The sequence below is a fragment of the Lagenorhynchus albirostris genome, chromosome 1 (genome assembly GCF_949774975.1).
Source record: "Lagenorhynchus albirostris chromosome 1, mLagAlb1.1, whole genome shotgun sequence".
Lineage (NCBI taxonomy): Eukaryota > Metazoa > Chordata > Mammalia > Artiodactyla > Delphinidae > Lagenorhynchus > Lagenorhynchus albirostris.
The window spans coordinates 78831638-78859282 of NC_083095.1; the positions used below are offsets into that span (position 1 = coordinate 78831638).

At 37.5% G+C, this 27645-nt stretch overlaps 1 protein-coding gene across 3 annotated transcripts in view; it reads right to left on the reverse strand.

The window, feature by feature from the left end:
- Nucleotides 1-27645, reverse strand: part of AQR (aquarius intron-binding spliceosomal factor) — a 103511-nt gene that overhangs the window by 27502 nt on the left and 48364 nt on the right. For 2 of the 3 annotated variants that reach the window (XM_060146974.1, XM_060146981.1), the window contains exons 18-25: nucleotides 25748-25915; nucleotides 24220-24389; nucleotides 20714-20955; nucleotides 18641-18787; nucleotides 17782-17851; nucleotides 15144-15254; nucleotides 12564-12673; nucleotides 201-336 (exon numbers count right to left, since the gene is read on the reverse strand). In XM_060146974.1, coding sequence (XP_060002957.1) covers nucleotides 201-336; nucleotides 12564-12673; nucleotides 15144-15254; nucleotides 17782-17851; nucleotides 18641-18787; nucleotides 20714-20955; nucleotides 24220-24389; nucleotides 25748-25915 — 1154 coding nt within the window. The remainder of the gene's footprint in view (nucleotides 1-200; nucleotides 337-12563; nucleotides 12674-15143; nucleotides 15255-17781; nucleotides 17852-18640; nucleotides 18788-20713; nucleotides 20956-24219; nucleotides 24390-25747; nucleotides 25916-27645) is intronic. The other variant, XM_060146989.1, reaches the window with a different exon arrangement.

Below are 27645 nucleotides of genomic sequence, written 5' to 3' on the forward strand. Positions count from 1 at the left end.
AAGTTATTTAGCAAGAAAAGTGAAGGGAATAGGAAATACAAACATTTAACACTCACAAATATAGCTTTGGCAATAGCATATATTTTAATCTACTCAGTAAAAAAGTAAGCTTTCAAGAAAGGATCTCCAGAACCCATCCCAGTTTCCAACTGAAGACCATATTACAATAAAGTGTGATTTTAAAACCCTTAATCTCTTACCTGATATAAGAAGAAATACCCTGCAGTTTCACAAGTATATGAAGCATCTCCTGGAACCCCTAGACTCTTCTGCAATCGTTTGACTTCTTCTAAAAGTTCTATTCTTCGAGCTAGGACATAATTAACTCTTCCATACCTAAAAATTTCAATTAAGCAAAAAGGCAAAATTACATAATGAAGAGACTTGCAAGGAAACTGTCAGCAAAATATTGAAGAAAATCATAATAGAAACGATAAATGGCCAAAGAGAAAAAAAGAACGGTAGAAAACATACGTTTACATTTACTGTAAGTAACAGTTCTTGAGTTATTTTATACTAAAGCTACTTAAAATGTACCCTGTGGATCAGGGCTGATCTGCAAATGTGTTAGTGGTCTGTGAGACAGGAAAATCAACTACATTACTAAACACACCTCTAGTTTGGCTTTTTTTTTTTTCTTCATGAAAAGACCTTCACAAAAAAGGAAACACTACAGTGCATTCAGGTGCTAGTTCATCTCATAACAGACCAGAATATAGTTTACAGATTAGCTACTCTTAATAGCACTATCATAAAAGTAGATTAGCTCTAAAGGTTTTGAAAAGTAATTTTAAAATTTATTTGATCATTCTTTGGCATAGAGCATGGAGCTTGGCATCTGGACCAAGTATGTTCATAAATGTTTGCTGAATGAGTAAGAAAACTAAAATTTGGAGAGTACCTGGCCCAGAGATAGGTAGTTAAGAAAAAAAGTGGAACCAGAATTGGATCCCAAAGCCTATGTATACTCTTTCCACCATAAAAAGTGCCTCCTTCAATCCTTTAACACTAATTAAAAAAAAAAAAAAAGCAACATACAATGGAATTCTATGTAATATTTGCTCAATTATTCTGTAAATCTAAAACTATACTAAAAAAAGTCTACTAATTAATTTTAAAAGCAAGGTACAGGAACACCTCATTTTATTGTGCTTCACTTTATTGCACTTTGCAGATACTGCATTTTTTACAAATTGAAGGTTTGTGGTAACCCTGCATTGAGCAAGTCTATCAGTGCTGTTTTTTCCAACAGCATTTGCTAACTTCATGTCTCTGTGTCACATTTTGGAAATTCTTGAACTATTTCAAACATTTTCATTATTATTACATTTGCTACCTGTGATATGTAATCTTTGATATTACTATTGTCATTGTTTTGGGGTGCCACAAACCATGACCATGCAAGATGGCAAACTTAACCGATAAATGTGTGTGTGTGTTCTGATGTACTCCATCAATTGGCCATTCCCCCGTCTTTCTCCCTCTCCCCAGGCCTCCTTATTCCCTGAGACACAACAATATTGAAGTTAAGGCCAATTAATAACCCTACAATGGCCTCTCAGTGTTCAGTTGCATGTCTCACTTCAAATCAAAAGCTAGAAATGATTAAGGTTAGGGAGTAAGGCATGTTGAAAGCTGAGACAGGCCAAAAGCTAGGTCTCTTGCACCAAACAGTTAGTGAACGCACAGGAAAAGTTCTTGAAGGGAATTAAAAGTGCTATTCCAGGGACTTCCCTGGTGGCGCAGTGGTTAAAACTCCGCCTGCCAATGCAGGGGACGCACGTTTGATCCCTGGTCCGGGAAGATCCTACGTGCCGTGGAGCAACCAAGCCTGTGCACTACAACTACTGAGCCTGTGCTCTAGGGCCCATGAGCCACAACTACTGAGCCCGCGTGCCACAACTACTGAAGCCCGTGCACCTAGAGCCCATGCTCCACAATAAGAGAAGCCACCACAATGAGAAGCCCACGCACCACAATGAAGAGTAGCCCCCGCTCACCGCAACTAGAGAAAGCCCACGCGCAGCAACAAAGACCCAACACAGCCAAAAATAAATAAATAAATAAATTTTTAAAAAAGTACTACTCCAGTGAACACACGAATGATAAGAAAGTAAAACAGCCTTATTGTTGATATGAAGAAAGCTTTAGTGGTTTGGACAGAAGATCAAACTAGCTACAACATTCTCTTAAGCCAAAGCCTAATCCAGACAAAGCAAGGCCATAACTCACTATCTTTAATACTAGTAAGGTTGACATAGGTGAGGGAGCAGCAGCAGAAGAGTTTCAATCTAGCCAAGGCGGGTTCATGAGGATTTAGGAAAGAAGCTGCCTCCAAAACGTAAAAGTGCAGCGTGAAGCAGCAAGTGCTGATGTAGATGCTGCAGCAAGTTATACAAAAGATCTAGCTGTGATAACGAAGGTGGCTACACTAAACAACAGATTTTCAGTGTGGAAAAAATACAGCTTTCTCTTGGAAGAAGATGCCATCTAGGACTTCCATAGCTAGAGAGGAGAAGTCAGTGCCCATCTTCAAAGGTTCAAAGGACAGGCTGACTCTCTTGTTAGGGGCTAATGCTGTTGGTGACTCTAAGTTGAAGCCAATGCTCATTCACCATTCCAGAAATCCTAGGGCCCTTGAGACTTATGCTAAGTCTACTCTGCTTGCGCTCTGTTAATGGAACAAAGCCTGGATGACAGCACATCTGTTTACAACATGGTTTACTGAATATTTTAAGCCCACCGTTTGCACCTCCTGCTCAGGAAAAAGATTCCTTTCAAAATATTACTGCTCATTGACAATGCACCTGGTACCCAAGAACTCTGAAGGAGATGTACAATGAGATTCATGTTGTTTTCAGGCCTGCTAACACAACATCTGTTCTGCAGCCCATGCATCAAGGAGTCATTCGACTTTCAAGTCTTATTATTTAAGAAATACATTTTGTAAGACTATAGCTGCCATAGACAGTGATTCCTCTGATGGTTCTGGGCAAAGTAAACTGAAAACCTTCTGGAAAGGATTCACCATTTTAGATGCCATTAAGGTCATTCGTGATTCACTGGAAGAGGTCAAAATATCAAAATTAACAGGAGTTTGGAAGAAGTTGATCCTAACCCTCCTGGATGACTTTCATGGGATTAAGATTTCAGTGGAGGAAAAAAAAACTGTAGTTGTGGTAGAAGTAGCAAGAGAACCAGAATCAGAAGTAGAACCTGAAGATGGGACTGAATTGCCTCAATCTCAAGATAACACTTTAACAGATGAGGAGTTGCCTCTTATGGGAGAGCAAAGAAAGAAGTTTCTTGAGATGGAATCTATTCCTGGTGAAGGTGACATGAAGACTGTTGAAATAACCACAAAGGATTTAGAATATTACATAAATTTAGTTGACAAAGTAGCAGCAGAGTTTGGTAGGACTGACTCTAATTTTGAAAGTTCTATCATGGGTAAAATACTACCAAGCAGCATTGCCTGCTACAGAGAAATCAAGATTCAATCCACATGGCAAACTTCATTGCTGTCTCATTTTAGTAAGCTGCCATAGCCGCCCCCCCCCCCCCGCCTACCTTCAGCAACCACCACCCTGATCAGTCAGCAGCTATCAACGTTGAGGCAAGACCCTCACCAGCAAAGATTACAGCCTGTTGAAGGCTCAGATGATGCCTAGCATTTTTTAGTAGTAAAGTATTTTTTAACTAAGGCATGTACATTGTTTTTTTAGACATAATGCTATTGCATGCTTAGTAGACTATAGTATAGTGTAAACAATACTTTTATATGCACTGGGAAGCCAAAAAATCCACGTGACTTGCTTTATTGTGATATGCACTTGATTATGATGGTCTGGAACTGAACCTGCAAAGTCTCTGCGGTATGCCTGTACACAATTATAAACAATAGCATAGTTACAGATGATTATTGAAAAAGAGACTAAAAAAACTTGTTTGGGAGAAGTAGCATTATGAGTGATCACTCCCTCTCCGCTATCTTACTGGATACGAAAATTTTTGTTTAGGGAAAGTGATATTAATTTTATTGTGAAACAATAGTCACTATTTTTCTTTTTAATTATGACAAAGAGAGAAATATGAAATAAATGAACAAACAAGCACACACATTATTAACAAGATCTGGAGCTTGACTTTCCTATCAGAAAGCAAAAAGTACGTTTTTCCTGAGAAACATGGTAGCACCTGAAATCATTTTTAAAATTCTGCTGCTTTTCTATTATAATATCTTTAAATACCAGGAATTGAACTGTACCACACTTATAATTACACTATTTAGCATACCATGAGCACCCATACATTCGATGAATTATGGATTGGTAGATTTTAGAGTTGAGCCCACTTGTGTAAGTTAGGTTTAATAATAAGAAATACCCATGGGAAGAACTCAGGGAAGCATTACAAGCTGATCCAAAATTAAGAATCTACAGCCCTAAATAAATTAATGTGTGTTGATCTTGCCCTCTGACTTTTCAGAAGCTAAAATATTTTGGGAGGGGGACCTTCAAGATGGCAGAGGAGTAAGACGTGGAGATCACCTTCCTCCCCACAAATACATCAAAAATACATCTACATGTGGAACAACTCCTACAGAACAGGTGAACGCTGGCAGAAGACCTCAGACCTCCCAAAAGGCAATAAACTCCCCACATACCTGGGTAGGCCAAAAGAAAAAAGGAAAAACAGAGACAAAAGAATAGGGACGGGACCTGCACCAGTGGGAGAGAGCTGTGGAGGAGGAAAAGTTTCCACACACTAGGAAGCCCCTTCGCGGGCGGAGACTGCGGGTGGCGGAGGGGGGAAGCTTCGGAGCTGCGGAGGAGAGCGCAGCAACAGGGGTGCGGAGGGCAAAGCGGCGAGATTCCCGCACAGAGGATCGGTGCCGACCGGCACTCACCAGCCATAGAGGCTTGTCTGCTCACCCACCGAGGCAGGTGGGGGCTGGGATTTGAGGCTCGGGCTTCAGTCGGTTCCCAGGGAGACGACTGGGGTTGGCTGCGTGAACATAGCCTGAAGGGGGCTAGTGCACTACAGCCGGGAAGGAGTCCGGGAAAAAGTCTGGAGCTGCCTAAATGGCAAGAGGTAGTCCGCCTGCTGATGCAGGGGATGTGGGTTCGTGCCCCGGTCCGGGAGGACCCCACATGCTGCAGAGCGGCTGGGCCCATGAGCCATGGCCACTGGGCCTGCGTGTGCTGAGCCTGTGCTCCGCAACGGGAGGGGCCGCAACAGTGAGAGGCCCGCGTACAGAAAAAAAAAAAAAAAAAAAAAAGGCAAGAGGCCACTGTTTCCGGGTGCGAGAGAAGAGGGGATTCAGAGCACCACCTAAACAAGCTCCAGAAACGGGCGCGAGCCGCGGCTAACAGCGTGGACCCCAGAGATGGGCATGAGACGCTAAGGCTGCTCCTGCAGCCACCAAGAAGCCTGTGTGCGAGCACAGGTCACTGTCCACACCCGCCTCCCCTTCCCAACCCCTGGGAGCCTGTGCAGTCCACCACTGCCAGGGTCCCGTGATCCAGGGACAACTTCCCTGGGAGACCACATGGCGCACCCAGGCTGTTGCAACATCACGCCAGCCTCTGCCGCCTCAGGCTCACCCCATATTCCAATTGTAACTAGCACACCCCTCCCTCCCCCTGGCCTGAATAAGCAAGAGCCCCCTAATCAGCCACTGCTTTAACCCCCTCCTGTCTGGGTGGTGAACAGATGCCAGAGGGCAACCTACATGCTGACGTGGGCCAAAATTAAAGCTGAACCCCAAGAGCTGTGCAAACAAAGAGAAAGGGAAACTTCTCTGTGAAGCCTCAGGAGCAGCAGATTAAATCCCCACAATCAACTTGATGTACCCTGCCTCTCCGGAATACCTGAATAGACAACGAATCATCCCAAAATTGTGGCGGTGGACTTTCGGAGCAACTGTAGACTTGGGGTTTTCTGTCTGCAACTGATTTGTTTCTAATTTTTATGTTTATCTTGGTTTAGTGTTTAGTGCTTGTTATCATTAGTGGATTTGTTTCCCGGTTTGGTTGCTCTCTTTTTTATTTTTATTATTTTCTTTATTTTAATAACTTAAAAAAATATATATATATATATATTTTTTTTCTTTCCTTCTTTCTTTCTTTTTTTCTCCCTTTTATTCTGAGCCATGTGGTTGACAGGGTCTTGGTGCTCCAGCCTGGTGTCAGGCCTGAGCCTCTGAGGTGGGAGAGCAGAGATCAGGATATTGGACCACCAGAGGCCTCCCAGCCCCATGTGATGTCAATCGGCAAGAGTTCTCCCACAGATCTCCATCTCAATGCTAAGACCGAGCTCCACCCAACAGCCAGCTAACTCCAGCGCTGGATGCCCCATACCAAACAACTAGCAAGACAGGAACACAACCCCACCCATTAGCAGAAAGGCTACCTAAAATCATACTAAGTTCACAGAGACCCCAAAACACAACAAATGGACACGGCCCTGCCCTCCAGAAAGACAAAATCCAGCGCCACCCACCAGACCATAGGCACCAGACCCCTCCACAAGCCACTGAACCAACCTCAGCCACTAGGGGCAGACACCAGAACAACAGGAACTATGAACCTGCAGCCTGCGAAAAGGAGACCCCAAACGCAGTAAGATAAACAGAATGAGAAGACAGAGAAATATGCAGCAGATGCAGGAGCAAGGTAAAAACCCATCAGACCAAATAAATGAAGTGGTAATAGGCAGTCTACCTGAAAAAGAATTCAGAGTAATGACAGTAAAGATGATCCCAAATCTTGGAAACAGAATGGAGAGAATACAAGAAACGTTTAACAAGCACCTAGAAAAACTAAAGAGCAAACAAACAATAATGAACAGCACAATAAAAAAAATTTAAAATTCTCTAGAAGGACTCCATAGCAGAATAACAGGCAGAAGAAGGGATAAGTGACCTGGAAGATAAAATAATGGAAATAACTACCATAGAGCAGAATAAAGAAGAAAGCATGAAAAGAATCGAGGACAGTCTCAGAGACCTCTGGGACAACATTAAAAGCAACAACATTAGAATTATATGCGTCCCAGAAGAAGAAGATGAAAAGAAAGGGCCTGAGAAAATATTTGAAGAGATTATAGTTGAAAATTTCCCTAACATGGGAAAGGAAATAGTCAATCAAGTCCAGGAAGCATAGAGAGTCCCATACAGGATAAATCCCAGGGGAAACATGCCAAGACACATATTAATCAAACTATCAAAAAATAAATACAAAGAAAAAAATATAAAAAGCAGCAAGGGAAAAGCAACAAATAACATACAAGGGAATCCCCATAAAGGTTAACAGCTGATCTTTCAGCAGAAACTCTGCAAGCCAGAAGGGACTGGCAGGACATGTTCAAAGTGATGAAAGGGAAAACCTACAACCAAGATTACTCTACCCAGCAAGGATCTCATTCAGATTCAATGGAGAAATTAAAACTTTTACAGACAAGCAAAAGCCAAGAGAATTCAGCACTGCCAGACTAGCCTTACAACAAACACTAAAGGAACTTCTCTAGGCAGGAAACACAAGAGAAGGAAAAGACCTACAAAAACAAACCCAAAACAATTAAGAAAATGGTAATAGGAACATACATATCAATAATTACCTTAAATGTAAATGGATTAAATGCTCCAACCAAAAGACACAGACTGGCTGAATGGATACAAAAACAAGACCCGTATATATGCTGTCTACAAGAGACTGACTTCAGACATAGGGACACAAACAGACTGAAAGTGAGGGGATGGAAAAAGATATTCCATGCAAATGGAAATCAAAAGAAAGCTGGAGTAGCAATTCTTGTATCAGAAAACATAGACTTTAAAGACTATTGCAAGAGAAAAAGAAGGACACGACATAATGATCAAGGGATCAATCCAAGAAGATAACAATTGTAAATATTTATGCACCCAACATAGGAGCTCCTCAATACATAAGGCAAATGCTTACAGTCATTAAAGGGGAAATTGACACTAACACAATAAAAGTAGAGGACTTTAACACCCCACTTTCACCAGTGCACAGATCATCCAAAATGAAAATAAATACGGAAACACAAGGTTTAAAGGACATATTAAAAAAGATGGACTTAATTGATATTCATAGGACATTCCATCCAAAAACAACAGAATACACTTTCTTCTCAAATGTTTATGGAACATTCTCCAGGATAGACCATATCTTGTGTCACAAATCAAGTCTTGGTAAATTTAAGAAAACTGAGATCGTATCAAGTATCTTTTCTGACCACAATGCTATGAGACCAGATATCAATTACAGGAAAACAACTGTAAAAACTACAAACACATAGAGGCTAAACAATACACTACTAAATAATCAAGAGATCACTGAAGAAAACGAAGTGGAAACCAAAAAATAACTAGAAACAAATGACAATGAAAACATGATGACCCAAAGCCTATGGGATGCAGCAAAAGCAGTTCTAAGAGGGAAGTTTATAGCAATACAATCCTACCTCAAGAAACAAGAAACATCTCAAATAAACAACCTAAACTTACACCTAAAGCAATTAGAGAAAGAACAAAAAAACCCCAAAGTTAGCAGAATGAAAGAAATCATAAAGATCAGATCAGAAGTAAATGAAAGAGAAATGAAGGAAACAATAGCAAAGATCAATAAAACTAAAAGCTGGTTCTTTGGGAAGATTAAAAAAAATTAATAAACCATTAGCCAGACTCATCAAGAAAAAAAGGGAGAAGACTCAAATCAACAGAATTAGAAATGAAAAAGGAGAAGCAACAAGTGATACTGCAGAAATATAAAGGATCATGAGAGATTACTACAAGCCACTATATGCCAGTAAAATGGACAACCTGGAAGAAATGGACAAATTCTTAGAAAAGCACAACCTTCCGAGAATGAACCAGGAAGAAATAGAAAATATAAACAGACCAATCACCAGCACTGAAATTGAAACTCTGATAAAATCTTCCAACAAACAAAAGCCCAGGACCAGATGGTTTCACAGGCGAATTCTATCAAACATTTAGAGAAAAGCTAACAACTATCCTTCTCAAAATCTTCCAAAATATACCAGAGGGAGGAACACTCCAAATGTCATTCTATGAGGCCACCATCACCCTGATACCAAATCCAGACAAAGATTTCACAAAAAAAGAAAACTACAGGCCAGTATCATTGATGAACATAGATGCAAAAGTCCTCAACAAAATACTAGCAAACAGAATCCAAAAGCACAGTAAAAGGATCATACAGCATGATCAAGTGGGGTTTACCCCAGGAATGCAAGGATTCTTCAATATATACAAATCAATCAAGGTGATACACCATATTAACAAATTGAAGGCTAAAAACCATATGATAATCTCAGTAGATGCAGAAAAGGCTTTTGACAAAATTCAACACCCATTTATGATAAAAACTCTCCAGAAAGGAGGCAGAGAGGGAACCTACCTCAACGTAATAAAGTCCATATATGACAAACCCACAGCCAACATCATTCTCAATGGTGAAAAACTGAAACCATTTCCACTAAGATCAGGACCAAGACAAGGTTGCCCACTCTCACCGCTATTATTTAACATAGTTTTGGAAGTTTTAGCCATAGAAATCAGAGAAGAAAAAGAAACAAAAGGAATCCACATTGGAAAAGAAGAAGTAAAACTGTCACTGTTTGCAGGTGACATGATACTATACATAGAGAATCGTAAAGATGCTACCAGAAAACTACTAGAGCTAATCAATGAATTTGGTACAGTAGCAGGATACAAAATTAATGCAGAGATCTCTTGCTTCTTACACACTAAAGATGAATAATCTGAAAGAGAAATTAAGGAAACAATTCCATTTACCATTGCAACAAAAAGAATAAAATACCTAGGAATAAACCAACCTAAGGAGACAAAAGACCTGCATGCAGAAAACTGTAAGACACTGATGAGAGAAATTAAAGATGATACAAACAGATGGAGAGATATACCATGTTCTTGGGTTGGAATAATCAACACTGTGCAAATGACTATACTACTCAAAGCAATCTACAGATTCAGTGCAATCACTAGCAAACTACCAATGGCATTTTTCACAGAACTAGAACAAAAAATTTCACAATTTGTATGGAAACACAAAAGACCCTGCACAGCCAAAGCAATCTTGAGAAAGAAAAACGGAGCTGGAGGAATCAGGCTCCCTGACTTCAGACTATACTACAAAGCTACAGTAATCAAGACAGTATGGTACTGGCACAAAAACAGAAATATAGATCAATGGAACAGGATAGAAAGCCCAGAGATAAACTCACACACATATGGTCCCCTTATCTTTGATAAAGGAGGCAAGAATATACAATGGAGAAAAGACAACCTCTTCAATAGTGGTGGTGGGAAAACTGGACAGCTACGTGTGAAAGCATGAAATTAGAACAATTCCTAACACCATACACAAAAATAAGCTCAAAATGAATTAAAGACCTAAATGTAAGGCCAGACACTATAAAATTCTTAGAGGAAAACATAGGTAGAACACTCTATGACATAAATCATAGCAAGATCCTTTTTGACCCACCTCCTAGAGAAATGGAAATAAAAACAAAAATAAACAAATGGGACCTAATGAAACTTCAAAGCTTTCGCACAGCAAAGGAAACCATAAGCAAGACGAAAAGACAACCCTCAGAATAGGTGAAAATATTTGCAAATGAAGCAACTGACAAAGGATTAATCTCCAAACTTTACAAACAGCTCATGCAGCTCAATATCAAGAAAACAAACAACCCAATGCAAAAATAGGCAGAAGACCTAAATAGACATTTCTCCCAAGAAGATACACAGATTGCCAACAAACACATGAAAGGATGCTCAACATCACTAATCATTAGAGAAATGCAAATCAAAATCACAATGAGGTATCATCTCACACACGTCAGAATGGCCATCATCAAAAAATCTAGAAACAGTAAATGCTGGAGAGGGTGTGGAGAAAAGGGAACCCTCTTGCACTGTTGGTGGGAATGTAAATTGATACAGCCACTATGGAGAACAGTATGGAGGTTCCCTAAAAAACTAAAAATAGGACTGGCATATGACCTAGCAATCTCACTACTTGGCATATATCCTGAGAAAACCATAATTCAAAAAGAGACAAGTACCACAATGTTCACTGCAGCATTATTTACAATAGCCAGGACATGGAAGCAACCTAAGTGTCCATCGACAGATGAATGGATAAAGAAGATGTGCCAGATATATATAATGGAATATTACTCCGCCATAAAAGGAAACGAAATTGAGTTACTTGTAGTGAGGGGGATGGACCGAGTCTGTCATACAGAGTGAAGTCAGAAAGAGAAAAACAAATACCATATGCTAACACACATATATATGCAATCTAAAAAAATAAGAAAAATGGTTCTAATGAACCTAGGCGCAGGACAGGAATAAAGATGCAGATGTAGAGAATGGACTTGAGGACACAGGGAGGGGTAAGGGTAAGCTGGGATGAAGTGAAAGAGTAGCATTGACATATATACACTACCGAATGTAAAACAGATAGCTATTGGGAAGCAGCTGCATAGCACAGGGAGCTCAGCTCGGTGCTTTGTGACCACCTAGAGGGGTGAGATAGGGAGGGTGGGAGGGAGACGCAAGAGGGAGGGCATATGGGGATATATGTATACATTTAGCTGATTCACTTTGTTATACAGCAGAAACTAACACAACACTGTAAAGCAATTATACTCCTATAAAGAGGTTGAAAAGAAAAACTGTTGTGTGATCTCTTTAATACAAGAATTCAAAATAAATGCAACATAATAAGTTAACACTCTTTTAGCTCTTTTGATGTCTATAATCGATTTAGTCAAAAGTAATGTTCAATAGTCAAAGGCTGTATTTATTATGTACAGCTGTTAATTATGCCTATTGACTGAAACTATGCTTTAAAAATGAATTTAAATGTAAATGAAATGAGCTATCATAAAGCAACTTTAAAGGAAAAACCCAAAATACTAACAGCAGAAGAAATTTGACTTCTAAAGTTTTAGTCACCTTACAATATGTAACATTAAGCATAAAATCCAGCTAAACTGGCAATAAGTTCCTGAATTAATATTTACAACCCCAAAGCTTATACTATCATTAATCTCCAACTGCATTTCATTAAATGAATCCAGTTAATTGGTGCCTAAAATATATGCAAATTAAATGTGCAGATGAAATGTGAACAGGAATTGCGTAACATTGTACAGTTTGGGCTTGGCAACATTAAAAATTACTTCAATAAATAGAAAGCAAATGGATATATGCAATTTAAACAAGATGAAAAGATAACTCTCTTCACTGAAATAACTGTATGAGGAAAAAAATGGCATAAACATGCAGAACTGGAGCAGAGGGAAATCCTGAACAGACTTTAGGTTCAATTAGGATAGCCTAAGTAGGTTACACTAGAACCCTTCAGAATTCAGTTGGAGTATTCACTGCTCTCTTTTCCTGTTCTTTATTAAAGAAAAAGAGGAGAAGGTTAAAAATTCTTTATATACCGTTTCAAAACTAATCCCCATTTGCTCACCTGCTGAAATCTTTCTCCGTCTCCAGCTCTTCTTCTCCATGACCAAGACGCAGGAGGTGACGCTCGTCAATGTCTAAAGCCATGATTTTCTCAAACAACTGGTTCAGGGCCTGGAGAATAAAAAAAAAAAGAATGATGGAGAATTTTATAGAATCAGTAGGCTCCTTTAAAAGTAACAAAAACTAACAATCAGAAGGATAGAAACGAATGAGCATTGCCTAGTCAGATAAGAATCAAAGTAAAAACACAGAAGGAAACATCTTATATTAAGGCCATTTATAATTTAAACAAAACAGTATTTTTATTGATTTCTGATACTGCTACATACATATACTTGGTCAAATTAGTAACTGGAAATCATAAAAACCATCTATCCATTACATCTCTGATAATTTATGAAAAGAGAAGGCTTTGGCTCAGTATATATTTCTCTCAAGTAGTAAAAATTAGTAAAATAATTAACAATCACATTAAGTTTCATTTTATTTAACAGAATTTCCATGAGTTGCAGAAAACTGAAAAGTTTTTGTGGTTGGAGAAGTCCTCTTAGGAGATGTGTGGGTAGAATACTTCAAAAGGATCACAGAGAGGAAAGGTAAAGTGCAACATTCAAATCTTAGACTGAAAGTCTAAATTAGCTCTCTATACAATAAGAAGCAGAGCACTCATTGCAAACTGTTCTGATGAAAGCCATTTACCTATGAAATGTTCGTATTTGGGGCTCCCTGAAATCCTAGTATTTACTATCTGAACATCTGCAGTTATAAGGTTTTGCAGAAAGGCAAAAGTTTCATTGCATGGAAAGATATGCTAATAAAATGACATTTAAAAATTAGCCCCCACTCAAATATTTCTCCCAATTTACCACTAGTTTAACCCCGCCCATGAGGTCAGCATCCAGTCTTGTAAACATCCAGGCTACGTAAGGTATACAGATATCCTTTGCTATCAAAATTCTAGCAATTAGATCTCAGAAACTGATGAGATAAACATAAATCTTCAGGAAAAAAATTCACGCTATCTAAACTCTTGATATTTGCCATCTAAAACTTGAGATGCAATAGATCAGACCACATGGCATTACTCACTGTCCAAACCTTTCCTATCCAAACTCACGAACCACATAGATTTAGGGGACAAAAAATACTAGCACATTGCAATCTCAGAAAAAACTGCAAGATTTCATCGTGAATTAAAGTGATGTTGGAGAACTGCTAGAATATAGATGGGAACCAAGATCTGGTAAACAAAACAGTTGTGAAATATCAACAACTTGCGTTTAAGAGGACGGTCTGATTATCAAAGGAGCAAAGAAATCTTTGGCTATTTTTGCAAAATAACCTTCTCTATAATTGTGCTACACAAGACAGTCATAAGTAGAGGATACTATAGAAAGTCATTATCAAGTTATGACAAAATTTACTAAAAAATATTATGTTAAAACAACACTGAATAATTCCTTATTCATTCTAAGTATCTGCAAATAGGTAACATTATTATAGACTGAATTTTATTAAATAGAAGAAAAAAGTCTTTACACAGTTTGTTTCTTTTATCAAGATAAAGTCTTAACCCTCTCTTGTGTACAATTTTAGTACACCAGGCCAGTTACTTACAAACTTTAAAGAAATAAAAACATAAGTAAATGAATTGGATAGTATTAATTTTAAAATCCTGAGATTAAGTTGATGAATAACCATAAATAACATTTAGCATTCTAAAAACTCAGTGTTTCTCTGTAAACCAACTTTTTTAAAGAATTGGTCAACTGAAATCACTATTGTTAATACATATTCAGAGAAAACAAGTACCTTTGGAGATTTAGACTACCATGTGAGTTTCATAACATGTTTCAGAATGTTCTGAGAGCTAGCTCCCTGTCACATTTTACATTAGAGTTAATATCACTTGTTCTTTTTCATTTCTATGGTAGTGACAGCTTCAGAATAATTACCTCAGCACACATACAGATGTAAAGACCATTTTTCATCCATTATTTACAAGAAAGGAGTTTGTTTTCCTTGTTTTAGCTATTTATAAATGCCTTATGTATTGGACCTGCAACCTAAAATTGTCCTTCCATGTAATATACATATTCATATGCATATTTTATAAGGAGTTAAAATTTAATCCAGTATTAATATGATCTGGATTTAGTCTTTTAGGAATATCCATTCTACTAGTAGAAAAATACTACTAGTAAGGGGTAATGCTTTTGATCTCAAAGTAAAAGGTCTAGCTTAGCATGGATGATAGGAGAAAAAGGCAATTACCACATATCCAAATATTCTTCTCAGCTTTTCCACATTTGGACTGCCTCTATTCAAAATAAAAGATTGTTTTTATATTTTTCTCAATATGGTCTGGTCATGACCAGAGATAATCCAAGATTAACTCAATAACAAACACTATGCTCATCAGCCTTTCCTGGTACTCTGTGAGCCCATAATCAGGTTATCATATAAGCAGAAATCTCCACTGTGCTTTCATGCATCTCCCACTCCATACATGCATGTCCACTTCATACATGCATGTATGGAGTGCACACATGCACACGCACATACACACTCTCTCTTTTACCTGATTGGAATGAGTAACAATCAGAGTCCTCTGCTCTGGGAAATTGTGGTAGATGTTGGATATGATTTGGACTGCCACATCTGTTTTTCCTGTACCTGGTGGGCCCACAACCTAAAAAGCAGATGAACACATAGCAAACTACTAAGTTATCGCATAGTTAGAAAATGGAGATTTTAAAACTGAAAGATAAAATAAATTTAAAAATTCACTGGGTAAGTTCAATGCAGAATGGACAAGACAGAGTTAGTGAACTTGAAGACAAATCAATAGAAATCACCCAACCTGAACAACAAGCAGAAAAAAAAAGATTAAAAAAATAATACACACAGCCTTGTGAATCTATGAGGCAATATTAAAAGGTATAACATATCTTTCTAATCCTAGAAAGAAGGGGAAAAGCATGCAGTGTAGAAAAAGTATTTAAAGAAATAATGGCTGAAAATTTCCCAAATCTGGCAAAAGACATAAATCGCAGATTCAAGAAGCTCATTTAACCATAAACAGAATAATCCCAAAGAAATCTAAGGCCAGACACATAATAATTAAATCTAAATTAATTTAGATTTGGAATCTAAAGACAGAGAAAAAAAATCTTAATAGCAACCAGAGAAAAATGATATATTACATATAGCAAAAAGATATTTCAAATGACTGTGGACTTCTCATCAGAACATGGAAGCCAAAAGGAAGTGGAATAACATTTTTAAAGTGCTGAAAGGAGAAAACTATCAATGCAATATTCTTTGTCCAGTGAAAATATCTTTAAAGAATGAAGATGAATTAGAGACATTCTCATATGAAGGAAAATAAAGGTAATTCATTGCTAGCTGATCTGCTCTTAAAACTGGTAAAAGGGGGCTTCGCTGGTGGCGCAGTGGTTGAGAGTTCGCCTGCCGATGCAGGAGACACGGGTTCGTGCCCCAGTCTGGGAGGATCCCACATGCCACGGAGCGGCTGGGCCCGTGAGCCATGGCTGCTGAGCCTGCGCGTCCGGAGCCTGCGCGTCCCGTGCTCCGCAACGGGAGAAGCCACAACAGTGAGAGGCCCGCCTATCCCCCCCCAAAAAAAAACCCAACAAAAAGAAAACTGGTAAAAGAAATCCTCAGACAAAGGAAATGATACCAGAGGATACTTGAGATATCAGGAATAAAGGATAAATGGTAAATATAACAGACTATTCTTCTCCTCTGGAGTTCTTTAAAATATGTTTGATGTCTGCAAGAAAAAGTTCTAATATTGCCTGATGGTATTTTCAGTGTATTTACAGGTAAAACATATGACAACTACAACATAAAAGGGGGAGGTAAAGGGACCTATACAGAAGCAAGAATCCTCCAATCAATTTAAGAGACAGAATACTGATTCTAAGTAGGCTGTGAAAGAGTAAGTATGTATATTGTAATTCTCTAGAGCAGCCATTAAGAAAAACCTATACAAGAGATATAATAAAAGAACAAAATAGATAAATATAAATGAAACACTAAAAACTATCCAAATAACTCAGAAGAAGGCAGGAAAAGGGAAACAGGAACACACAAAAAAGGGAACAAACATAAAACAAATAATGAAATGGTAGGCCTAAACCCAAACACATTAATAAGTACATTAAACGTAAATGGACTGAACACACCAATTAAAAGCAGAGACTTGTCAGAATGGAGGGAAAAAATCACACACCAACTATATGCTGTCTACAAGGAACTCACTTCAAATATAATAGGTAGGTTAGAAGTAAACTGATGGGAAAAGATATATCATGTAAACACTAATCAAAAGAAAGCTGTGGTGGCTATATTAATATCAAAGTAAACTTTAGAGTAAAGAAAATTACCAGTGATAAAGACAGACATTATACATGACAAAAGTGTCAATTCACCAAGAAGACACAACAACCCTGAAAGTGTATGTACATATCCATAAAGCTTTAAAATACACGAAGCAAAAATGGACAGAACTGAAAGGAGAAACAAATTCACAATTATAGTTGGAGACTTCAATACTCCTCTCTCAGTCAGCAACAGCAATAGTACATGGAATACCAGCAGGGATAGACAAGTACTGAATAACAGCATCAACCAAATGGATCTCATTGACATAAACAGGACACTCCACCCAAGACAACAGAACACACATTCTTTTCAAGTGCACACAGAATATTCACCAATAAATCATATCCTGGGCCATAAAACAAACCTTAATAAATTAAAAAAATTGAAATCATAGAAAGTATGTTCTCTGACCATAATGGACTTAGACCAGAAATCAGTAAAAACCTTCAAATACTTGGAAATTAAACACATTTCTAAAGCACTGTCAACAGACTTTTTCTGTACAGGGCCAGCAAGTAAACATTTTACTCTTTGTGGCCCATACAGTCTCTGCTGCAAGTATTTAAACTCTGCTGTGGTGGCACAAAAATGGCTATAGGCAATACATAAATGAATGGCCACAGCGAGGTTCTAACAAAACTTTATTTATGAACATTGAAATGAGTAGCGTGCATACACATAAGATGCCACAATTACTTATAAACACTTAATTCAGTTGGGTTTTTGGGCTTAAAACAGAATACACGCTGAAAATCTGACACTTCTAGTCTGAATCCATTTAAGAACTTGTAGAACAGTAACTATCTTACCATAGTTAGCCCAGGCTGCATTCCAGCACGGATGGCCTCTATCTGTGTATGAGTGAACTGAATTGTATTCCTTCAAATAAGAGTTGATAAGAAGTTCGTTAAAAATAATGATGGATGACGTTAGTAAGAATTTAGACAACAATGACCAGAGGTCTGAACATCTGCTCTATATTTGCCCCTTGTTTCCCAATTTCTTCCTCCTCCCAATCCAGCCCTTTCTGTGGGTTTGTGTGCAGTAAAAAGTACATAAAATAAGATATACCCTCTTAACAAATTTTAAATGTACAGTACAGTGTTGTTAACTATAAGCACAATGTTGCACAGCAGATCTCAAGAACTTTACATCCTACATGACTGGCCCAATCTTTTGTGAATGACCCTCTTTACCTCCGCCCCTCCACAGACCAATTAAAACTGAATGAATTTTGTGGAAAGAAAAGACTACAGTTATTTTCCAATATGTTTAGCCCAGCCCAGATCTTAACAAGAGTGTCAAAATTCTAGTTCCAAATCTAACACTGAATACAATGCCACTTTATTAGTCATGGCACACAAGCACAAGGGTAGCTGCTAAATGCAACACATGGTCATGAAGTAAGAACCTTGTGCTCACATTAAGGTAGACTGTTAATATTTATTTCTCATAGTACCTGAAAATGTTTCTTTTTGAAATATTACTACAGAATGGCCAAAAATATTACTACAAATGGCCAAAACTAACAGAAGAGAAGTAAACAGGGTCCAGAAACAGAAGTTTCTAAATAATTTTTAAAATCAGAAAAATTTTTAAATATTACTAATCCACTTGAAATAGCAAACTATTATTCATTATTACAATTAGCAGAAATAGTGAAATTACCGTTTGGGCTGGTTGTAAGGATAAGGACCTCTATTAGGAATAACATGAGGTTCAACAATTAAGGTTTTTGCCTCTTCCGTGTCTTCATCTTCCTTCTCTGCATCTTTCCTTTTCTTCCCCTTTCCATTTCTTACTGGAAAAGTTATCCTACAAGACCAGAACCTTGTTCATTTCTACAATTAACGACAATTTACCAAGCACCTATCTTCTGCATGACATTGTATAGAGGATAATCAGATGAGCAAGAAACATTTATAGTTTAAAGAAACTTACTATCTGCATATAAATTTTGAAAAAAGTATATTTAAAAGCATTAAAATGCAGTTAAGGGTGTTTAGATTAAGAAAAAAGTCATCTGATTAAAGGAGAATCAAAGAAGAAACATTTATTTATATATTTATTTTGTTTTTTTAGGGGAAATAATTAACTATTTTTTTAATTGGGGTAATATTCACATAATATAAAATTTACCATTTTAAAGGTTCAATTCAATGGGTTTTATACAATGTTGTATAGTCATCACTACTCTTTAATGCCAGAATATTTTAATCAGTCCAAAGGAAAACCCATGCAATTAAGTAGTCACTCTGTATTCCAACCTAAACCCAGCCTCTGGCAATCAGTCTGTCTTTATACTGTCCTATTCTGGACATTTCATGTAAATGGAATCATACAATATTTGTTTTCTTCTGTCTGGCTTCTTTCACTTAGCATGTTTACAAAAGAAAATTTATATGCTTACGGCACATGCACTGTAAAGTGCCTTACACACTGTCCTTCATTTAATCAGAAAAGGCTTTATGGGAAAGGTGGCATCTAAAATGAATTTCAATAGACATTCCAGGAAGAAAGAAGTAGCCAGTTCTGCTGAAGTGTAGGATACAATAGAGTAAAATAAGGGCTAGAGAGAAAGGCTGGAGCCTTGTTCTGACACCTTTGGAATATCAAGCCTTTAAGGCAGAAGTTCTTAGCCTGGGGTCAGGGATACCTCAGCAGGCAACTTCCCATAGGTACCTGTGGAACTCGATGAATACCCTAAAATTAAACTGTTAGACAATGGAATGACTCTAGCCGTAAGGCATGTAATGGGTTTAAGCAAGGAGACAGAGGGAGCAAAGACATTGCCATTATAAAGACTGAAGTGCTGGGCTTCCCTGGTGGCTCAGTGGTTGAGAGTCCGCCTGCTGATGCAGGCGACACGGGTTTGTGCCCCGGTCCAGGAGGATCCCACATGCCGCGGAGCGGCTGGGCCCGTGAGCCATGGCTGCTGAGCCTGCGCGTCCGGAGCCTGTGCTCCGCAACGGGAGAGGCCACAACGGTGAGAGGCCCGCGTATCGCAAAAACAAAAAAAAAACAAAAAAAACACTACTGAGATTTCAAGATGATTTTGCCATTAACAAGATGAGGAAAGTACAGAGGAAGACTAGGTTTACGAGTTATAAAGCTACATGCTCTTAATATGCAGAATTATTATATTTATATATAACAGTTAATTAAAAACATTCTAATTTGCAACTAAGAAAGTAATTAAGTCCTCTGCTACCACCAAGGTATACTTAGTGCTTCACCACTAATCCATATGACGGAATTCATGAAGCAATCAGCACTTCAGGTACTTTGTTCTTTTTCTACTCAAATTAAACCAAAGCTCCTTTAACTTTGAGTATAACTATATTATGAATATTTAAAATTTGTAAAAGCAATCAGGGTTAAAAGAAAAAAAGAGAATTTTTTCCTAAAACAAAAGAAAGTTCAAAATCACATGGCTATGTGTATTAATTAGCACATATTTCTTCAGTCAAATGCTACGGCTACGTTTATATAGTACTCTTCAGACAAAAAGCATTTACTGAACCCTTGTAAGACATGAGGCTACTTTTACTGTGGTCTTAAAATAGCTACTACACAAAGAATTAGAAATAAATTTATCCCAGTGATTATATGGTGAGGGTAAAGACTACCCAAACATAATCCAGATATGATACTCAAAACTTACTTTAGCTACAGTCCTGATGGCCTAACTCAGACTGACTACAGAAAGCTTAAAAGGAGTATATCCAGTTTTGACTTTACCTGAAAGGGGGTATCTGTAGAGCTGGGTCATCCACAGTTACTTTAACATTATGACCAGGAAAGCTGGTTTTTAAATGCTCAATGGAGAAAAATGTATCATTGAAATCAAGGGTGGCGATCTGATTGGGCATTTTGGAATAATGTGCACTACTTGGATCCCCATAACCTAAAATGATGTCATGCAGCCAGTCAGGTACCACACAATCAGTATTCATCAGGTTCCGAATAGTCTCCAGCACAGCCTGTCAGTAAGAGGACAAAAACGGATTTTGTGAAGAAGACATCTCAAACATTTGCACTTCAATGGAACGCCGAGCTGGCTGCACTAACCAGAATTCCTGAGTGTTTCAGGGCAAGAAGCTATTTTCTGCTGACAGGTGCTTGGCTAGACTGAATCAACAGCTATATTTTCAGCTGATACCATACACTGAGTTAAACAAAAGACCAAACTCAGCAAGAACAGTTTATCCATTAGTAGTTCATTTAGACAGAATGTCATAGACGGGTTTACCACTTGACTTCTGTTGAGCAGGATGAAAATCTGATCAGGTCTACACATTATAGACCTGATGTGGTCTATAATTATAGACCATTATAGAACAAACCCTTAAAAAAATGCTTCCTCTTAGAAATTACTGGAGTTTTCTCCTCTTTATAGCCCATAGTTCCTCAATGCTAAGACCACATACAACCAGAGGCACATTAATGTATGCCTCGATTGTGAAACATATGGTTTAGAAATACTAAAATTAACATTGTTAGAAAAAAGAAATAAAATATAAAGTGAACAATGATAAAAATGAAACGTCAAAATTTCAGAATGAAAGAATTAGAACTACAATGAAAGGTCATTATAGCAGTTAATATATACATTGTCAAGAGTAATTGCTAAAAGTTAAGGCAAATTCTTAAGCTTTCCAAAAATTATTTCAACAAAGTGATCTATGCCACATATGGAAATCAGAAGGCTAGGCTATTAATTTCAAAGAATAAAATAACCAAATCAGACATTTTTATATCATAAATGCTACACATCTAACAAGATAATAAAATAACAGGATAGTGATGTTAATCACACTTATATTGCCTTATTTTATTTTCTTGCACTTACCTCTACCTAAAATTCTCTTATTCATAAGAGAACTGGTTACTTGTTTATCATTTGTCTAATCCCCATCAGAATACAATTTCCAATGAGAGCAGGGATCTAGAACAGCTTAAATATAAATTTAAAGCAGGGGTAGGTAAATGGATAGATGGACAGATAAATGAGTATGTTCACATAATGGAGCCCCCAGATGAGGGCTCTACTCCCTAAGGTAATTACAATTCTAGTAGGGAGATAAAATATGTCTTTCCCAATGATACAAAGCAGCAGAAAGTGGCAAATAGTAAAGAATATTACAAAATACAATAGGAAAACAGTTCAAAGGGAGTGAGAAATGGATGTAGTGGAGACTTTTGATATTAGGAAAGGTTTCAAGCAGGACAGTGGCATTTCAATTTAGTTCAAGCAAAAGATTTGTGGAAAAGCTTATTTCACCATTAATGGATAGTCACAGAAATGTTTTGAGAAACAGTGAAATTATCAGGAGAAGTGAATGTAAAACAGGTGACTGACTATGAGGACAATGAGAGCAGAGACAGAGGAGGCTATTTAATGCAACTACTTAGGCAAGAGGTAGAGTATCCAGGCTAGGACAGGATACTGAAAGAGAGAAGGAAATAGATGAGGGATGTTGCCCAGCTATATAGTGAAACACCAAAGATACCAAAAGAGTGTTCTTCCTTTTCCCAACATAGGCAAGTTAATCATTCCCTCTCTTCCTTGAATCAGAAACTGAATGCCTCTTTTGAACTTCCATGCATCCTTCTTATGACTTCTAACCTTTCACAACAGTTACCCGTTTATATTTCTAACTTCTCTTATTAGTAGTCTAGGCTCCCTAAAGGTATAAGCTGTGTCTTACTCATCTTTATTAGCTCCATATAACTTATCACAATACTAGACACACAACAGACATTAAATAAAATGGTGAAAGAAATGAATATAAGAAAGAAACTATTTTTCTTTTAGTAAACTAACTGAAATTCACTCATTACTGAGCAATAAAACAGAGACAGACCAAACAGAGGCCCTGCCCGCATAAGTTTGCATTCTAATGCTAGAGAATTAACAAATATAAAGTCCTTCTAAAATCAGATAACTAACAAATATATAATCATCAGGTATAATAAAAGCTGTGAGGAAAAATAAAGATAATTGGATAAGGAACGATGAGAAAGGGAAATGCTACTCTAGATAAGGTTGTCAGAGAGGACTTCTCTTAGGAGGTGACATTTAAACAGAGCTGCCCATGTAAAGTGAAAGGAAAAACCATGTAGATACCTGGGAGAAGACTGTCTAGGTAAGCGGAAATACCATGTACAGAAGCCTGCATTATTAAAGAGGAGCAAAAGGGTCAGTGTGACTGGCATGGAGTGAATAAGGAAAAAGTGTTAGAAAATGGTGTTGGAGAGGCAGCCAGAGGACAGATAATAATGGGACTTTTGGATTACGGTAACAACTTTCTACTGTGATGGGAGACCACTAAAGAGTGTGAACAGGGGCACCAAGGTATAATTCACATTCAGTCACTATGTGGAGAATAATATAAGGGGAGGAGCAGTCAAGAAGAGAAGCAGGCATGTGAGAGATGACGGTGTCTTGCACATGGCATCAGTGGAGGTGGTGAGGTAATTAGACTGATTGATGGATTGGATGTGGAGTGTGAGATAGAAAATAAATTCCTTTGAATATGAGATTTTCTTTTTTTAAAAATGGTAATGAAGTGATAATGTATAAGAAGCACTGTTTTGGGGGAGAGAAAAGAAAGGCATTTGTGCAAAAGCTAGTGTTATCAAATGCTAGAACTGCTCAACGTTTAAGTTTTATAGTATAATTTCAAATAATACTTTCAAATTCTTCCTTACTAAAACTCCTTTTCTCTCCATAAAGTTATTATAAAGGTAAAACTCTCTAGCCCCCAAACTTCCCTTTTCCCACTAATGAGTAAAGTATAAATACAAAATATCACAGAGTAATTTAGAACTCTGAGGTTCCACATCTGTACTCTTAAAGTAATTTGAAAATACACCTACATTGGATTTAAAAAAGAAGTCTCAGTAAACAAACAAGCAGTTTTCTTCATCTCAGACTGAAGCATAAACTGAGTATCTAATATACAAAAAGCAAGAAGGGAGGCTGGTTTTTAAAATAACACCTGGATTAATTTATATTTTAAGTTTCCAAACTCATCAAAAGACAAAGTAAGATTTAGCAAATAAATTTACTTAAGTTTTTATATTTAATCTATATGTTAAGAATTTAAGATTTGTTTAGAATCTAAACAAAAGCAGTGATCGTTATTTTAACAAATCTTTTTAAACCTAAGATCTACATATTTATGTCTTAAAAGTTATTCAAATTATGAAATACTACTTTTAGTTTATAGCCCCCAAATTACCTTAAAGTTATTTTCCTTCGGTTTTCTCCTCATTATTATATTGAAAGTTTCATACACATCTTCTGCTCCATTTTGTATCGTATTGGTCATATCTTGTTGATACTGGTTTGGATCCAAAAACACTCTAAATGTCCTTGATTCTCCTCTAAGATTGGGTCTGGGTTCAGGTCCTAGACATTTTTTTAAAGTTTATTAAATGAAATATATACTTTTCAAATATCATAGTAAGTTAGCAGAACTCCTTTTCTAGAAATGATGAGTAAAGTGTCCAGATTTAACTCCAGCAATTCCCCCAACTAGAATGCCTTCCACTCATCCATTTTGAGTTCCAAGCTGAAAATATTTTCTCCTTTCTCTAAACTGTCACTATTTCTTCCCAGAACAGTCATGTGACGTTTATGGTGCAATGCCATGAATTGCAATGATTTGTGTATGCCCTCAACTAGAATAGGATCCTTAGAGGTCAAAGAACTTTACTTGTGTCAGTTACTCATAGCTCCTCCTATCGTCATACATATAGTAGGTACTCGGCTGATTACTCTTTTTGTCCTTCCATATTCCATGTGTAACATCACTAGTATAACAGGAAATTTCATATACTAGTGGCTGAAAGCTCAGACGCTTTTTCTTGCCCCTTTGCCCTCTCTCCTTTCTTTTTGCCTTAGACCTCCAACTCTGGTCCCAGGACGTGGTCTTATGTTTATTCTACCTGTCCTCCATTCTCTTCTCCTTTTTCTTTTATTCTAGTGATAAGAGTAGCCTAATTTTCAGCCCCTTAGCAATGATTCAATCTTGAAATTACAGGTAGTAGAAGCTGATTCAAGTTCTGACAGAAGTTTCATAAACAAATTGTAAAATAAGCACTGGACATAGATGTAGTTATAATTTAATAGTATTATCAAAAAAGTCAGGACAACAAAAGAAAGAATTTCAAAAAACAATCAGTTAAGTCTAAGAAATCAAACTGCGTTTCTAAATAGGGTAATGCTGGCATCTTGGGCAGGACAGTCCCTTCTAGAAGACGGTTCTGCTAAGGTACTCAACATCCCAGACCCCCATCCATCAAACACCAAGAGCTCACCATCCCCTTCCTCTACCCCAGTCATATGACATACCACCATGTATTTTGAAACACAGGGTAGTGCTGTTTCCATTTGAGAACCACTGCTCTCATGAATCAAATCAGTAAAACTTAAAAAGAAAAATGAGAAAAATATATCACTGAACAACTATAAGAGGTGTTTAGAGGTTTTTAAAAACAATATTGTAAACTATCATATAAGGAAGAATTTTAAATATTGACAATTCCAAAAGATCCTGTCCAATATCTAAAACAGAAGTTTAGAAACCATATTATTTATTTCTAAAACTGGGTGGTAGGTACCCTACTCACTTTTATATATAATTCTTTGTGTTGACTTAGTATATAAAACAAATTAAAAAAATCACCTGGGACACAAAAAGGAAAAACGGCAAAGACATTTATCATTACGTATACACACTCTTTCAAACATGCATATCACCATACCGTCTTCAATGACACGCCCTTTATCGTCCAGCATGCCCTGGACCTCACAGCCTCTGACGTAAACCAGGCCAACCTGCTCAACAAAAGGTCTCCTCCGGTCAAACTTGGTACCATAAGGTTTTGTGGGACGTACAGTAATTAAAAAGCATACATCATGCTTCCGAAGTCCTAGTAAAACACAAAAGACATTTCCACTTATTAGAATGACATTGCTTTGTCTCCTGTTGGCAAATTCTCATCCTCTTATCTTTTGAAAAGGTATAAAAAGCATTTAAAATATCAGAGGTGATCAATGATTATACGTGCTTTGTAATACGATTATGGGTTTTCCTATAACCTTCAATACTCAATGTTTGACAGCAATAATTAAATAAAAATTTCTCTTTATATTAAAATTAGAAACTTTTATGCTGTATATACATTACTGAATAAGTCCTCCAGATCATGCTACAGCTCCAAAACTGGATGCTTGTCATCATTCTTATTTATAACATTCTTAATAAGTAACCAAAAATATGGTTGGCATGTAATCCATCTATATCATATTTAGCAGGTTTCAAACATCAGTTTAAATTGTCCATCAGTGTCATTTCAACAACAGTCTAATTGTATTGCACCAGAAGAGGTCAAGTCTAGAATAATTCATCAAGGCACAAAAGCACTGTTTATAGATAGCATCTTGAGAAGGCAGCTGAATATATATTGCTTCAGTTGGCAAATGCTGAAATTTTTATAAGCAAATGCCAAGAAATAGGAGACTTGTGCCAAAGTCTGTAGTTTCTCAGTCATTGCTCAAATTATGGATTCAACTGGATTCCCAGCTCTATTAAAAATACACACTGGAAGACAAGGGACACAAAATTAGACCACACAGCATATAATGTTACACCACTTAATCTTCATTTTTTTCCCCCGATTCATTTTTTCTTTAGTTTTATTTATTTATTTATTTTTGGCTGTGTTGTGTCTTCGTTGCTGTGAACGGGCTTTCTCTAGTTGCAGTGAGCGGGGGGCTACTCTTCGTTGCAGGCTTCTAATTGTGGTGGCCTCTCTCTGTTGCAGAGCACGGGCTCTAGGCACACAGGCTTCAGCAGTTGTGGCACGCGGGCTCAGTAGTTGTGGTTCACAGGCTCTAGAGTGCAGCCTCAGTAGTTGTGGTGCACCAGCTTAGGTGCTCCACAGCATGTGGGATCTTCCCGGACCAGGGCTGGAACCCGTGTCCCCTGCATTGGCAGGTGGATTCTTAACCTCTGTGCCACCAGGGAAGTCCCCCAAGTCACTTCTGTTAGTCATTGTATAGTATAAATGCAAATTTAAACAGTCTGCTTGCTCATAACCTTGGTAATAAGAGATACAACTAAATCAAATCAGCCATGTAAGTGTGTGGCTAATAGTATTAATTAGCACCATTCTGGTTTGTTTCAATATGGAATAGGGTTTAAGTGTGCTAGAAATAGTAACTGATTCATAATTATGACTTCATTGTTTATTTCCCAACAAATTCTATGTGAAGAAGCAGGAGAACAATGAAAACTAAGGGGAAATGATCTACTATGTGAGTTGTACCACCTATATGACTTCTGATCTGCACAACTCATTAAAACTTCCCAGTCTCAGAGCCAAAGTAGTGGCCCTGAGAAGTAATTTAATCCCTACCAATGTTACCTTTTGGCATCACAGAGGGATGCTGTAGGACGTCTTACATCCATGTTAAAAATACCTGTATTACAATAAGCTGAACTCTCCTTTCAACCATTTGCATTTACTCCTGGTTGTGCCTTCTAGGGCAGGATCCAACATTTCAGTTTCACTAATTCTGTTTCCTTAATTTTAAATGGGGTAATGGAGAAGATAAGGGCCTGAGCTTCACACCTTCTTGAAGGGACAACAGTGTTTTA